Consider the following 15943-nt stretch of genomic DNA (forward strand, 5'->3'; position numbering starts at 1 on the left):
ATAGTTATAGGTACAGTGATATTGTTATTTAGAATTTTTTATAGGACAGTGATATTGTTAAGTTATAGGACAGTGATATTGTTATAGTTATAGGACAGTGATATTGTTATAGTTATAGGACAGTGATATTGTTATAGTTATAGGACAGTGATATTGTTATAGTTATAGGACAGTGATATTGTTATAGTTATAGGACAGTGATATTGTTATAGTTATAGGACAGTGATATTGTTATAGTTATAGGTACAGTGATATTGTTATAGTTATAGGCATGATTTTTTTTTTTTTTTTTTTTTTTTTTTTTTTTTTTGTTATAGGACAGTGATATTGTTTGTTATAGTGATATTGTTATAGTTATAGGACAGTGATATTGTTATAGTTATAGGACAGTGATATTGTTTATTATAGGATGATATTGTTATAGTTATAGGACAGTGATATTGTTATAGTTATAGGTGGAAGTACAGTGATATTGTTATAGGTACAGTGATATTGTTATAGGTACAGTGATATTGTTATAGTTATAGGACAGTGATATTGTTATAGTTATAGGACAGTGATATTGTTATAGTTATAGGACAGTGATATTGTTATAGTTATAGGACAGTGATATTGTTATAGTTATAGACAGTATATTGTTATAGTTATAGGACATGATTTGTTATATTTAGACTGATATGTTATAGGTACAGTGATATTGTTATAGTTATAGGTACAGTGATATTGTTATAGTTATAGGACAGTGATATTGTTATAGTTATAGGACAGTGATATTGTTAAGTTATAGACAGTGATATTGTTAAGTTAAGGACAGTGATATTGTTATAGTTATAGGACAGTGATATTGTTATAGTTATAGGACAGTGATATTGTTATAGTTATAGGACAGTGATATTGTTATAGTTATAGGGCAGTGATATTGTTATAGTTACAGGACAGTGATATTGTTATAGTTATAGGTACAGTGATATTGTAGCAAAACTGTAAGGTCATTCCTTGGTTGTTTCCCTACCTCTACCGGGGTAGGGAAATAAAACTCTGTTGTTTCACACAAAAAGGTAATTTCAATGGAATTATCCAGAAAAGTGCCATGACATTCCACCTCATGTAGCATATCAGGATGTTAATGACAAGATGTTACTAAAAGCAAATCCCTTACGGCCAGTTCTCTGCAGTACTGGGTGCTGGCTCTGTGCCTGGCCCTGTATTGGGTGCTGGGCTAGGATTGCCCTGTGGAAGATTGGGAAGTTTGGTTACAAGGTGTCTATTTTCTTGTCTCCTCTTTGCGACAGCACACCTTCTCCATGGTGTGTGCCAGGTTCATGTGCACTGGTGATTTAATTTTAACATTTATATTATTTTTTTCCGGGAGAGTTTTTGAAGGCTGCCGGGAGGCAGGACTCGATGCAAACATGCTCCATTCTGTACCCAGCCCTGTTGCTGGAAGGATTTGCTGCACTTACCCAGGGAACAGGCAAGCTCATGCTGTGGCTCTGGGCTGTCACGGCTGCTGTCCACACTTGGGAGAGCACCCTGGGTGGCTCATCTGTGTACTTGCTTTCTTGTTAAATTGCAGTGAGTTCACATGTGATTTAATCTGATCAAATGGCCTTTACAGACTGATAAAAATCTGGCTGTTTCAGGCAGTGTTTTAAGCTGCTAAGGACATGGCTTTTCACTGAGTACGTGGTCCCCATTCCTCAGGGAACACCCAGTAACCACACGCCTCCTAAACCTAGAGTAGGGCTGTCTCCTGGCCTAACTGCCCAAATGAGATTCATAAGTTAGGGATGATCTGTAGTCATCACTACAGACTTGTCCTTAGTTTCACCAAGGATTTTCCTAATTTTACAAACAAAACCCCTAAGGCTCCTAGAAGGAGGGTAGAAGTGAAGGCGCTCAGGAGTCACATAGCTGATGAGCTGAACCAGAACTTGACCCTTGGGTCACACAAATTTCACAGTGCTCACTCCCCCGTTTGTTTTTTTAATGGATTTAATGGTGTTTTAAAGCCTCCTGCCTCTCAACGCATATGAATTCATTGTATTTACAGATTTCCTTCTCTTGTGGTCCATCTTCCTGCATAGATCTTGAGAGATGTCAGGGTAACCACGTTTCCTCAGTTAATTTAACAAAACCATTTGCAACTCTGACATGGAAAATTCCTACCATGTGACTTATTAATTTATCAATTCAGATGGTAAACATATTTTCCAGCCAAAAGGAGGAGAACATAAACTGGAAAAAAATTTTTTATTTTTATTTTTATCACGTCTGGGGAAGAAAGTCTGATACATGAAGCTAGTTGATAAAATTGCAATTAGGGGAAGCAACATCATGGTTTCTGTTTGCAGGCTAACCAGATGGCATAGTTGAAATAGAGAATGTCCTAGAAATTAACTGGTTGCTTGGCCAAAATATCTATAAATAGTGCCCAACATATTAGATAGGAAAAGCAAAGTAAAAACAATTTTAACAGGTTAGGACATTGGGCTGCAGTACTGCATATATTTAATGTCATGTGTGTCCATGTGAAGAGACCACTAAACAGGCTTTGTGTGAGCAATAAAGCTTTTTAATCACCTGGGTGCAGGCAGGTTGAGTCCGAAAAGAGAGTCAGTGAAGGGAGATAGGGGTGGGGACATTTTATAGGATTTGGGTAGGTAGTGGAAAATTACAGTCAAAGGGGGTTGTTCTTTGGCGGGCAGGGGTGGAGGTCACAAGGTGCTCAGTGGGGGAACTTCTGAGCCGGGAGAAGGAATTTCACAAGGTAGTGTCATCAGTTAAGGCAGGAACCGGCCATTTTCACTTCTTTTGTGATTCTTCAGTTACTTCAGGCCATCTGGATGTCTACGTGCAGGCTTGGGCCCAGAGGCCTGACATGTAACATGGATAAATGTAAAGTTCTTAGAATCATACATACACATTGGAAAAGATGGGGCTTAATAGCACTTTATAAGAAGACTTGAAGGATGTTTGAGAATCACTATGAAATTGCTGAAAATATCAAGAAAATTTAATTCTTATGTATATAAATAATGTGCCCTTCTATCAAGTTTGGTATTTTAATATAGCATATATTGTTTTTTCATAGTAGATTTAAAATTTTTGATATATAATTTAGATAACATAAAATTAACCCTTTGAAAGTGTACAACTCAGTGGCTTTTAGTATATCCACCTGATTGCACAACAATCGCCACTATCTAGTTCCAGAACCTTTTTATTACCACGAAAGAAAGGCTGTATCCATTGGCCGTGTTTCTCCATTCCCTACTCCTCCAATCCCCTGGCAACCACTAATCTACTTTCTATGTCTGTGGACTTGACTCTTCGGGACATTTTACATAAATGGAATCATGCAATGCAGCACATTTTGCATCTAGCTTTTTTCACCTGGCATGTTTTCAAGGCTCATTCGTATTCTAGCATATATCAGTACTTTGTTCCTATTTAGGACTAAATAATATTCTATTGTATGAATAAAACATATTTTGTTTATATGCTTAGTTTGATGAACATTTGAGTTGTTTCTGGATTTTTTTTTTTTTTGCCTCTTATGAATAATGCTTCTACGGACAACAGTTTTTGTGTAGGCATGCATTTTAAATTCTCTTATGTATGTACTTAGGATTAAAATTGCTGGATCATAGGGTAACTCCATGTTTAACTTTTTGATGAGTTGCCAAACTGTTTTTGAGAGCAGCTGCACAATTTTACATTCTTACCCGCAACAACTGAGGGCTTCAATCTCTCTGCAACCTTAACAACACTTGTTATTGTCTTTTTATTGTTGCCTTTCTAGGCAGTGTGAAGTGGTGTCTCACCGTGGTTTTGATATGCATTTCCCTAATGACTAATAATGTCGTATATCTTTTCATATGCTTATTTTCAATTTGAATAAATTCTTTGGGAAAATCTCTGTTTAAATCCTTTAGCCATTAAAAATAATTGGGTTATTTTGTTTTCATTGTTGAGTTGTATGAGCTGTTTATATACTCTGGATACTACACTCTTATATATTATTTTCAAAAGTTTTCTGTGCATCTGCAGGTCATCTTTTCACTTTACTGATGGTGTTCTTTGAAGCATAAAAGTTTTTAAACTTGATGAAATCCAGTCTGGCTTTATTCTTGCATGTGCTTTACCTAAAACGCCAAAACCTAATTCATGGTTATGAAGATTTTTGCTTATGATTTGTTCTTAGAGGTTTATAGTTTTAGCTCTTACATTTAGGCATTTGATGCATTTTGTATATGGTGTAAAGTAGGAATCCACCTTAATTCTTGCATGTGGATATTCAGTTATTCCATTGTCTTGAAACCCTTTTTGAAATCAATTGTCTAGAAATGTAAGAGTTTATTTTTGGACCATCAGTTCTGTCCCATTGACCTATATGTCTATCCTAATGCCAGTTACACACAGTCTTGATTACCATAACTTTGTAGTAAGTTTTGAACCCAGACAGTCTGAGTGCTTTTATTTTGTTCTTTTTCAAGATTAATTTGGTTATTCTGGATCTTTTGCATTTCCATATGAATTTTAGGATGGTTGTCAATTTCTGCAATAAAAAGGCAGCAGGATTTTGATAGAGAGTGCATTGAATCTGCAGACCAATGGGTATCAATAGAATTATGTGTTATCAAATTTAGTAAACTACATAAATGATATGAACACAATAAAATAAAACTAAGATATAAGACCATATTAATGTAATGATAATAAAAGTGGATTGTCTCCTGTTGTAATTTTAATGGGCACAAGGCATTTTTGTTAATCACTTCTTATTAAATAATTTTTTATAATATTCAGGAAAATGCAACAAAAAAACCCTTACATTCCTAAGGCCTCAGAGTCAGAGTAATATAAAGGAGATGTAAACACATGCGGAGTAATGCAAACATTTGGCAATGGTGGTGACTGGAGCTGGGAACACAGCTTTTATTTCTCTGAAATAGGAATTTGCCCCTTAGAGTAATTAGACCAATTTTGCCTTCTAAATGGCAAAGTTTGGAGATATTTTACAGGACATTTTTTCACTTAGGGTGTTTAGTACTGTGAATAATAAATAGTCACAATTTCCTTAACCATGGTGGCAAAATACAAGCAAATTTAGCCTCGTGTCATTTCCTAAGGAACATCTTCTCTCTGTGAGTTCACAGGTTGCCACATGAACGTCTTCCAGCATCTCGCATTCTCAGATGTGGATGTCGCCAGGGTTCTCACTCCGGATGCTTTTGTGTGTCGAACCATCTGCACCTATCACCCCAACTGCCTCTTCTTTACATTCTATACAAATGCGTGGAAAATCGAGTCACAAAGGCAAGTATGCATGGGGAGCACTTGCTGCTGTACTTTCATCACTTTTATTTTATAGTCTGAGTCTTTAAAAGTTTCGTTCATTTCCCTCAAAACACTTGAACCTGCAGTGTAAGTAGGTACTTTTCTGCCAGGTGCAGACTAGTTAAGAGATCAGCAGACTTCTCTGCCTATCTTCTCTTACTTTAAAACAAATGTTACCATTGAATCAAGGAAGCAATAGCCATGAGAAGAAAGAAGGATCTGACGCCTTTGAAAGAAGATTCAAAACATGATCTTCATGTTTTGCATTAGCTTGGAGTAAAATCCACTCGCTGGCAGTATAGCCCTTAAGCTTGTTGCGTCTTCTCTTTGTTTCAGAAACTAGAGCCCTGTTTATTCTGATCAAGGCTCTGGCCCACTGTCTTTATCTCAGATAACCCACCCTCTTCTACACACAGCATGGAGCTAAGAGAAGGGTGTCTAGTTATGTAATATCATCGGCAGCATAAATTCCCAGAATTTGTTCTTTGATTTTTTTGTTTGTTTTTCCAGTTAGAAGGTGGAACTTCATCATTGTCCTCTTTTCGGGTTGTCTGTGCCTATTAGTTTTCTCCAGAGGGAGTTGTGGTTTGATTTAATCTCTGCAATTTATTAGAGTCCTGTAGTCGGATTTACTTTGAAGAGAGTTTCCCAGAAGAATAAAATTTGCCGAGTTGCTTTTTGGGTGTGAGCTGCTTTTGTATTTGCCCAGTGCCTTTAATGCAAATTTCTTTCTTTCTGTCTTGCTTTTTTTTAAAAAAATAGAAATGTTTGTCTTCTTAAAACATCTGAAAGTGGCACACCAAGTTCCTCTACTCCTCAAGAAAACACCATATCTGGATATAGCCTTTTAACCTGCAAAAGAACTTTACCTGGTAATGTGATTTGATAATAATATTACATAAAATGTAACCTATTTCGTGACTTTTAACAGCAACAGTGATGAAACCATCCTCAAGGTAACAGAAACTTGTGTAAATGTCGTTCGTTGCTTTTCTCATTTGATATCTTTTTGCGTTTATAATTGACACAGAACCCTGCCATTCTAAAATTTACCCGGGAGTTGACTTTGGAGGAGAAGAATTGAATGTGACTTTCGTTAAAGGAGTGAATGTTTGCCAAGAGACTTGCACAAAGATGATTCGCTGTCAGTTTTTCACTTATTCTTTACTCCCAGAAGACTGTAAGGAAGAGAAGTAAAGGAAATTTTATTTTTCAAAGACAGTCGACATGACCGTTTCATATTCTCTTTCCCCCGGTGAAGGCTTACTCTTTCTACTGTTCATTTCATCTAGGTGTAAGTGTTTCTTAAGATTATCTTTGGATGGTTCTCCAACTAGGATTACGTATGGGACAGAAGGGAGCTCTGGTTACTCTTTGAGATTGTGTAACACTGGGGACAGCTCTGGTGAGTAACCTCACTTTTTCATGGAACTGTAAGGAACATCTGTCATGTTGATAGTTTGCTTAGTCTTAAGGAATTATGTGTCTTGTTCTCCTTGGTTAGAAGGGACATTGATTCACTTCTAATTCCAACCATTAGTGTCAACACTCTCTTTTCAGTCTGCACAACAAAAACAAGCACACGCATTGTTGGAGGAACAAACTCTTCTTGGGGAGAGTGGCCCTGGCAGGTGAGCCTGCAGGTGAAGCTGACGGCTCAGAGGCACCTGTGTGGAGGGTCACTCATAGGACACCAGTGGGTCCTCACTGCTGCCCACTGCTTTGATGGGTAAGTGTTGGATGCATCTCATCCAGAGTCTTATCTTGGCTTTTCATTTTGAAGGATCTGTGATCAGCTGCTTCACTGCCATATGACTTTATGAATAGAGACGTGTTAAAGTGGGGATGGTATTCACAACATTTAACTAGTAGGGTCCAAGCACTGACCAATCTGACCATTAGAACAGAGTGTGGTCTCTATACAGGACTGATGGCCCTGGGTGGGTATTCTCCCGCAGAAAGAGAAACGAAGACAATCCCCTTCTCTTCCAACCCACCACCAATCCCACCACCAATCCCACCACCAATCCTGCCACCAATCCTGCCACCACCACCAATCCCACCACCAATCTCGCCACCAATCCCGCCACCAATCCCACCACCAATCTCGCCACCAATCCCACCACCAATCCCGCCACCAATCCCGCCACCAATCCCACCACCAATCCCACCACCAATCCCGCCACCAATCCCACCACCAGTCCCACCACCAATCCCACCACCAATCCCGCCACCCATCCTTCCACCCATCCCGCCACCAATCCCACCACCAATCCCACCACGAATCCTGCCACCAATCCCGCCACCCATCCTGCCACCCATTACGCCACCAATCCTACTACCAATCCCACCACCAACCACCAATCCCATCACCAATCCCACCACCAACCACCAGTCCCACCACCAATCCCACCACCAATCCCGCCACCCATCCTTCCACCCATCCCGCCACCAATCCCACCACCAATCCTGCCACCAATCCCGCCACCCATCCTGCCACCCATTACGCCACCAATCCTACTACCAATCCCACCACCAATCACCAATCCCACCACCAACCACCAGTCCCACCACCAATCCCACCACCAATCCCGCCACCCATCCTTCCACCCATCCCGCCACCAATCCCACCACGAATCCTGCCACCAATCCCGCCACCCATCCTGCCACCCATTACGCCACCAATCCTACTACCAATCCCACCACCTACCACCAATCCCACCACTAATCTCACAACCAATCCCTCCACCAATCCCTGATGTGTTCTTCAAAGACTTATTTGTCAGGCCCATAGAAATGTTACTTCTTGCTCTTTGATTCATAAATATACTAAGTAATAATAATTTTTTAAAGTGAGAGTTTTGTACTCTGTATATTTCAGTGTATCTAATTTGATCTATTTCAATTTTATTGGTCAAATAGTAGACATGTTAGGTAAGTCTTAAAACACTGAGGCTTTGGAGTTAGACAGAACATGGCTTGAGTGACAGCTTTGCTGCTTATTAGAGGTGTGGCCCTAGGAGATTTGTAAATCCCTCTGAGCTTTATTTTATCTAAAATATGAATAATAATAGTAACGAATTTGTAACGTTATTGGGAGGATTAAGTGACACATTTAAAATGCTTAGTACTGTGTGTAGAACACGAACACTAGTCCAAAAATGTAAACTATGATTTCTATATTCAGTAAGAAATGTAGAGATGCACAAAGCATATGAAAAGCAAAAGAAATACTAGAAGACACTTGATTTTTCTCAAAAATAAACACAAAGTATTTTTGTTTTAGTGACATTCATGCTTAGATGCTGTACACTAGGATTGAACATACTGCCGTCAAAATACAGCAGTCGGTGGTACACGGGGGTGGAGCAAGTCCCCTCCACCTTGTCATCGTGTGAAAGGGCTCCGCCATACATGACCTTGCATGTGGTTTTAAGGTGGTTGGCCTGGAAGAAAAGGCCCAAGATGGGAAATAGTAGGTGTCTTTTTTACTAAATGCCCTCCAATTTGGGACCAAGAATTTTCATTCTTGAAGGCTCAGTGTTGTGAGTTTATAAGAGATTATAGACATTAAAGTGCAATGATTTCATTGAAAAAAAAAAGCCCCTTTGCACCTGATATCTCCAACATTTTTTCTAGAACTTTGTGCACACATGCCTTGCACTACTTGGTGATGATAAAGGTTTCCAGATCTTTGCACAGAATAAGGCTTTGCTTTAGATCATAATTTTGGATGCACTTAGTATACATTTGTCTTTTAAAGAATTTATTTAAATTTTCATACTTTCCAAAATACAGATATACTTTATTTATATATTTATTTTAATTAATTATTATTTTTTGAGATGGAGTCTCCGTCACACAGGCTGGAGTGCAGTGGCACAATCTCGGTTCACTGCAGCCTCTGCCTCCTGGGTTCAAGCAATTCTCCTGCCTCAGCCTCCTGAGTAGCTGGGATTACAGGTGCCCACCACCACACTTGGCTAATTTTTGTAATTTTAGTAGAGACGGGGTTTCAGCATGTTGGTCAGGCTGGTCTCGAACTCCTGGCCTCAAGTGATCCGCCCACCTCGGCCTCCCAAAGTGCTGGGATTACAGGTGTGAGCCACTGTGCCCAGCTGCATAGAGATATTTTAAACAACACTAAAGTCCTCCTACTCTGCCTAATTAGAAGAGCATTAGAAGATCAGCCTGACTTCTTGATCGTTCTGAATTTAGTGGAGCAATGAGGTTCAGCTTTGGTGAATGAGCTTAATTTTTCCATGATAAATTGCTAGTCTCTTCCCACTACAGTGTCTCTCAGAAATGGGACAGCAGCATCCTTTTTGTTTTCACTTGCAGTAAGCATGATGCAGTTACATAAATGTACACTTTTCAATTTGCTAAATAGAATCTTCAGAGATTCACTACTGCTGCTATTGGTGATGAAAAATTACCAGAAGGAGGAATTAGGTGGGAGAAAATGTGTCCTATGTAGTATTTCCTTCCCAGTTCTCTTTGAAAGAGAGTGATAGGAAAAAGGAACGATGTTGAAGGAAGGCCTGCCCAGTTTCAAACAGGTATTTATTTTTCTCTCCTAGGCTTCCCCTACAGGATGTTTGGCGCATTTATAGTGGCATTTTAAATCTGTCAGACATTACAAAAGAAACACCTTTCTCACAAATAAAAGAGATTATTATTCACCAAAACTATAAAGTCTCAGAAGGGAATCATGATATCGCCTTGATAAAACTCCAGGCTCCTTTGAATTATACTGGTATGTAGCATATGTAAGAAGGTGGATAGCAGAATTGTACTGGTTGATATTTTCATATCAATTTGAACAAGAGGGCACATCTAGAGAGACTATCGTTGTTTTCTGACTGGTGGAGTTGAGGGAAAGGTGAAGGTTGCATGGGAAGTGAAGTGAAATCTCTTCTACTTTAAAGAGCAAGAAATGTGAACTAATTCTTTCAGGGAGGAATACAACTGCATGCAGGTGATGGAAATAATGGGTGTAGGAAATGTCTGTGCCATCTGAGAGGCACTGGGCTTGCTTGACAAGAGTAGCAGAACTGTCATTGCTTTGGGCTTAGGGATATTAGAATGTGTGAGGGCAAGTGGGATCAGATATCTCCTTCCAGGTGTAATTTGGGTAGGAAAGAGACTGATGCAGAAAGAAGCCCTGGAAAAGCCAGAGCATCGTGATCAGAGGTGTTGCCTTTGGAAGTTCATTGCTGCTGCCAGGAGCTGAATACCCACTGTATCCAATAACATTAATGGTCAGGCATGGTGGCTCACACCTGGAATCCCAACACTTTGGGATGCCCAGGTGGGAGGATTGCTTGAGGCCAGGAGTTTGAGACCAGCCTGGACAACACAGTGAGACCCTGTCTCTACATAAAATGAGAAAAAAAAACAACTGGGTGTGGTGGTGTGCACCTGTAGTCCCAGCTAGTCAGGAGGCTGAGACAAGAGGATCACTTGAGCCCAGGAGGCCAAGGCTGTAGTGAGCCAAGATCTTGCCACTTCACACAAACAATTATGTAACCTCAGGCAAATTGCTTTACCTCTTTACACCTCTAATTTCCTCATCTGTAACATGAGGATGATAATTTCTTCCTGGGTTTGTTGTCATAATCAGTATATTAAAGCACTTCATGTCTGGAACAGTGAAGACACCCTGCTATGACTATTAAGGACAGTATACATGGAATAAGATGCAGGAACTTCTAAATGCTTTTGACCGTAGATTTAGGTTCTGAGTTTTAAGAATTTAACTCAGGAAATTGTAACACCAAAAATGTCACGTGAAAAATGGTGGTGGCAAATTTTCTTGAATCATTAGCCTTAGAAGTTGGGCAGAAAGCAAAAAAGTTATTCTTGATGCTACTCTGTAGAAAGAGAAGACAGAAAAAGAAAAAGATGTATTTTTAAAGTCTATATCCGTAACTTTATTTGACCAAACTCTAATTTAAAAATTATGTTTCAGAATTCCAAAAACCAATATGCCTACCTTCCAAAGGTGACACAAACACAATTTATACCAACTGTTGGGTAACCGGATGGGGCTTCTCGAAGGAAAAAGGTAAGCATGACGCTTTAAATATTGCTTCTAGAGCAAGTCTTACATGTTGGAATACATGGAGTGGGTCGTTTTAATCGGCTTCTGTCTGAAATTCTATCTAAACTCTTTATCTTTCCTATCTATTTATTCCCAAATATTTATTCAGTTATTCTTAAAAAAAGTATTTTTGCTTTGGCTTGAAAAAAAGTTTTTAGGGAGACTTTTAAGCATCTTACTTCATTATAAAGATCATTTGCTTGACTTTGCATGAAGCAGATTGGGCCCATCTAGGGCTGACAAGCCCGTGCAAGACCATCCGGTCCTCAGTGTTAGCAGCGTTCCCGTCTCCCAAAACCGTGTTCTCCCTGGATGCTGATGGCCGGGAGCACAGGCAGGTGTGTCGTCTCACTATGGAGAATCATATTTGTGTCATTCTTTACAGAAGAAGGTAGCTTGCCAAACTCTCTCCATCTTTCCCGATTCAGTCCTTTGTGCAAGTAATTCACATTTTTAGATTTTTTACTGGTAATCTGAGACACGAAGAAATCTAAAGTAATCTTCACTAAGCCATGAAAGCTCCCAACACCGTTCTCCATGAGAGATGCTCGCCTGCATTTATTCAAAAGCAAAAGACCCCTCTGTTGCCAAAGCTCTGAGGGCTTTTCAGAAACAATATAGTTTTAAATTATAATTTTGAATATATAAAACAAAAAAATGAAAAGTGAGAACTTCCAGGCTTTGGATTGTTAGGTGATAAATATAAAATGAGATTTCTGGGGGACTGCCACTGAGATGAGGGGATGGCAGAAAACATGGAAGCAAGGTCTCTGGTCAGCCCAGGGTGCCGGGCTTGTCCCCACACCACATAGGCAATAAGAGGACAGTACAGGGCGCTGTCTCTCTCCCTCTTCCTCTCTCTCCCTCTGTGTGTGTGTGTGTGTGTGTGTGTGTGTAACACTATCTTCCCAATTTTTACTATTTGTATTCAAAGATAAGGTCCTTATGAAAAATATACTGCTCTGATTCACTTTAAAACTCATTTCCATATTTACTATTTATTGTGTTTCCTCCTTCTGACGTTATATATTGGTTACTCACAGGTGAAATCCAAAATATTCTACAAAAGGTAAACATTCCTTTGGTAACAAATGAAGAATGCCAGAAAAGATATCAAGATTATAAAATAACCCAACGGATGGTCTGTGCTGGCTATAAAGAAGGGGGAAAAGATGCTTGTAAGGTAATGCATGAGATTATGAAGAACACAATAGGCTGCTTGAGGAAATTCATTTCAAAATATATTTTCCAATAGTATACTTTATCATAGTTTTTAAAAAAATTCAGAGACAAATGATCTGATAAATTTATAAGCAACTTTTAACAAATTGAATATATAATACATATTTACATTATTTATGATATATGTCACAATCTATGCATGCACTAACTTAAGAGGGGCAAATATACATACAATAATATAAAAACATTAGACTTCTTTGTCATTGGGATGATGATATCAAGATTTCTTTGTTAGATTTATTTCAGATGGAAAAGGGGATATGAAAAATACAGGCACATAAGATACTTGGAGAACTTTAAGAAAGAGTGAGTGTGTATGTGTGTGTGTGTGTGTCTGGCAAGCAAGGTCTTGCACACACACACAGCACTTTGGGAGGCCAATGCAGGTGGATCACTTGAGCCTAGGAATTTGAGACCAGTCTGAGCAATGTGATGAAATCCATCTCTACAAAAAAATACAAAAGTATCTGTGTGTGTGTGTCGCTGTGTAGTGGACTACAGAATTTTAGAGGCAGTCACTTATTTGAATCCCATTGTCGTAACTTTCTACTATTTTATTTTTCCACTGTGACTCAGGGAGATTCAGGTGGTCCCTTAGTCTGCAAACACAATGGAATGTGGCGTTTGGTGGGCATCACCAGCTGGGGCGAAGGCTGTGCCCGCAGGGAGCAACCTGGTGTCTACACCAAAGTCGCTGAGTACATGGACTGGATCTTAGAGAAAACGCAGAGCAGTGATGGAGAAGCTCGGATGCAGTCACCAGCATGAGAAGCAGTCCAGAGTCTAGGCAATTCTTACAACCTGAGTTCAAGTCAAATTCTGAGCCTGGGGGTCCTCATCTGCAAAGCATGGAGAGTGGCGGCATCTTTGCATCCTGTCATAAGGACAAAAGACACAGTGCACTCAGAGCTGCTGAGGACGATGTCTGGCTGAAGCCCGCTTTCAGCATGCCATAACCGGGAGCTGATAATGCGAGGTCGCAACTGAGATCTCCATGATTGTGTGTTGTGAAATAAAACGGTAAAAGATCACGATTAGCAAATGTTTTCTTCTGGTTGTGAAACAGAACTGAAAGTAAGTAGTCGAGGTTCCAGCACAGTTCCTGGGATCCCTCTAATTGCACTGCTTCCTCTGGAACTCAGTATATCTCAAAGATGTAATTTCCTCTCTGTGCTGCACCTGGTTGGCCACTGAAACCCACTATTGCCTGCCTCACGTGTGGCAAAGAGCTAGCGGGCTTGGGTTTTGTTCTGCCGAGAGGAAGGGAGAACACCCACTTTTATAAGAAAGAGATGAGTTACCTGAACCCATCGGGCACCTTTGCCTCTTGGCTTCCTAACTTTGCTACCAGGGCATAGCTAGGAAGGTCCAGGCTGCGCGTGCCGAGGAGTCGAGGGGCTGCAGCATTGTACAGCCTTCATGGCAGGCAAGGAATCTGCTTTGCAAGGGGCATTAGCCCTGGAGGCTCAGTGGATATGGGCTATTGCAGTAGTAATTCAAGGAGCATTTTTAGGCCTGGCATGGTAGCTCACGCCTGTAATTCCAACAGTTTAGGAGATCGAGGCAGGTGGATCACTTGAGCCTAGGAGTTCGAGACCAGCCTGGCCAATGTGACGAAACACATCTCTACAAAAATTAGCTGGGTGTGGTGGTGTGCACCTGTAATCCCAGCTCCCCCAGAAGCTGAGGCAGGAGGACCACTTGAGCTCAGGGATGTCATGGCTGCAGTGAGCCAAGATGGCACCGCTGCATTCCAGCCTGGGCGACAGAGTGAGACTGTCTCAAAAAAAGGAAGCATTGTTAGGTATAAATAATAATAATAATTATTATTATTATTATTGAGATGGAGTCTTGCTCTGTTGCCCAGGCTGGAGTGCAGTGGTGCAATCTCAGCTCACTGCAACCTCCACCTCCCGGGTTCACGCCATTCTCCTGCCTCAGCCTCCAGAGTAGCTGGGACTACAGGCGCCCGCCACCATGCTCGGCTAATTTTTTTGTATTTTTGTATATTTGTATTTTTAATAGAGACGGGGTTTCACCGTGTTAGCCAGGATGGTCTCAATCTCCTGACTTCATGATCCACCCACCTTGGCCTCCCAAAGTGCTGGGATTACAGGCTTGAGCCACCACACCCAGCCCTGTTAGGTATAAATTATTTCATAAAATTCAGACTTGTAAATTTATGGTAGCCTTTGGAATGGATGATAGAAGTCCTATGCCACACAAATTCCTCATATGCCGAGGCTCACCATAACTGATACCAGCTCACTTGATTCAGTTCAGTTAAACTGAACAACATTTATACAGAATTGGTGATTTACAAAATCTTATGTAAGTAGAAAAATAGAAAAAAAGAGGTTTTCTGAAAGAGTTTGGGTTTTTCTTTCAATGCTCAAGAACAGAGGTCCCCAACCTTTTTGGCACCAGGGACCAGTTTTGTGGAAGACAGTTTTTCCACAGACCGGTGTGGTGGTGAGGGATGATTCTGGAATGATTCAAGTGCATGACATTTATTGTGCACTTTATTTCTATTATTACTACATTGTAATATATAATGAAATAATTATGCAACTCACCATAATGTAGAATCAGTGGGAGCTCTGAGCTTGTTTTCCTGTAACTAGACAGTCCCACCTGAGGGTGATGGGAGACAGTGACAGATCATCAGGCATTAGATTCTCATAAGGAACCTAGGTCCCTCACGTGTACAGTTCACAATAGGGTTCCAGCTCCTATGAGAATTTCATGCTGCTGCGGATCTGGCAGGAGGCGGAGCTCAGGCGGTTATTATGCTTGCTGGCCTGCCACTCACCTCCTGCTGTGCGGCCTGGTTCCTAACAGGCCATGGACCGGGTACTGATCTGTGCCCTGGGGGTTGGGAACTCCTGCTCAAAGACACACTGGGTGGTAGAAGGGGTTAAAGGTGGAGAGGCTGAAGGAAAACATGAGGTCTGGGCTATCCGCAAAAGAGACAGTAGGAAACTGAAGAGTTAAAAATTTACTTCAGAATTGAATGGCTTTTGTAAAATCTGGCTAGATTCCATGAAATGATTTTAAAAACGCACGATTTAAACTTTTGCCTTTGCATGCGATGAAGACATTAGTCTTTGTTCATGTGGATGTTTTTTATGTTTAAAAGGGAAAAAATGGTTTGCAATGAAACTCTTTTATCTCAGTCTTTGAGTATTAATCATAGGGTGTTGGAACAGGACTTTGGAATGCTTGCAGGGTAAACCTTTGGCCTCTGTTAGTCAG

General features: G+C 40.3%; 1 protein-coding gene across 6 annotated transcripts in view; it reads left to right on the forward strand.

Annotated features, from left to right (window-relative positions):
• LOC100594044 (plasma kallikrein) overlaps nucleotides 1-13719 on the forward strand; it is a 40609-nt gene extending 26890 nt beyond the window's left edge. For all 6 annotated transcript variants that reach the window (XM_030816408.1, XM_030816407.1, XM_030816411.1 and 3 more), the window contains 9 exons: nucleotides 5163-5322; nucleotides 6106-6215; nucleotides 6374-6536; nucleotides 6636-6748; nucleotides 6904-7072; nucleotides 9924-10099; nucleotides 11315-11410; nucleotides 12490-12629; nucleotides 13265-13719. In XM_030816408.1, coding sequence (XP_030672268.1) covers nucleotides 5163-5322; nucleotides 6106-6215; nucleotides 6374-6536; nucleotides 6636-6748; nucleotides 6904-7072; nucleotides 9924-10099; nucleotides 11315-11410; nucleotides 12490-12629; nucleotides 13265-13456 — 1319 coding nt within the window. In that variant the 3' untranslated portion in view covers nucleotides 13457-13719. The remainder of the gene's footprint in view (nucleotides 1-5162; nucleotides 5323-6105; nucleotides 6216-6373; nucleotides 6537-6635; nucleotides 6749-6903; nucleotides 7073-9923; nucleotides 10100-11314; nucleotides 11411-12489; nucleotides 12630-13264) is intronic.
• Nucleotides 13720-15943: the final 2224 nt, after the last annotated feature.

Source organism: Nomascus leucogenys, chromosome 7b (assembly GCF_006542625.1).
Source record: "Nomascus leucogenys isolate Asia chromosome 7b, Asia_NLE_v1, whole genome shotgun sequence".
In the NCBI taxonomy this organism is placed as follows: Eukaryota; Metazoa; Chordata; class Mammalia; order Primates; family Hylobatidae; genus Nomascus; species Nomascus leucogenys.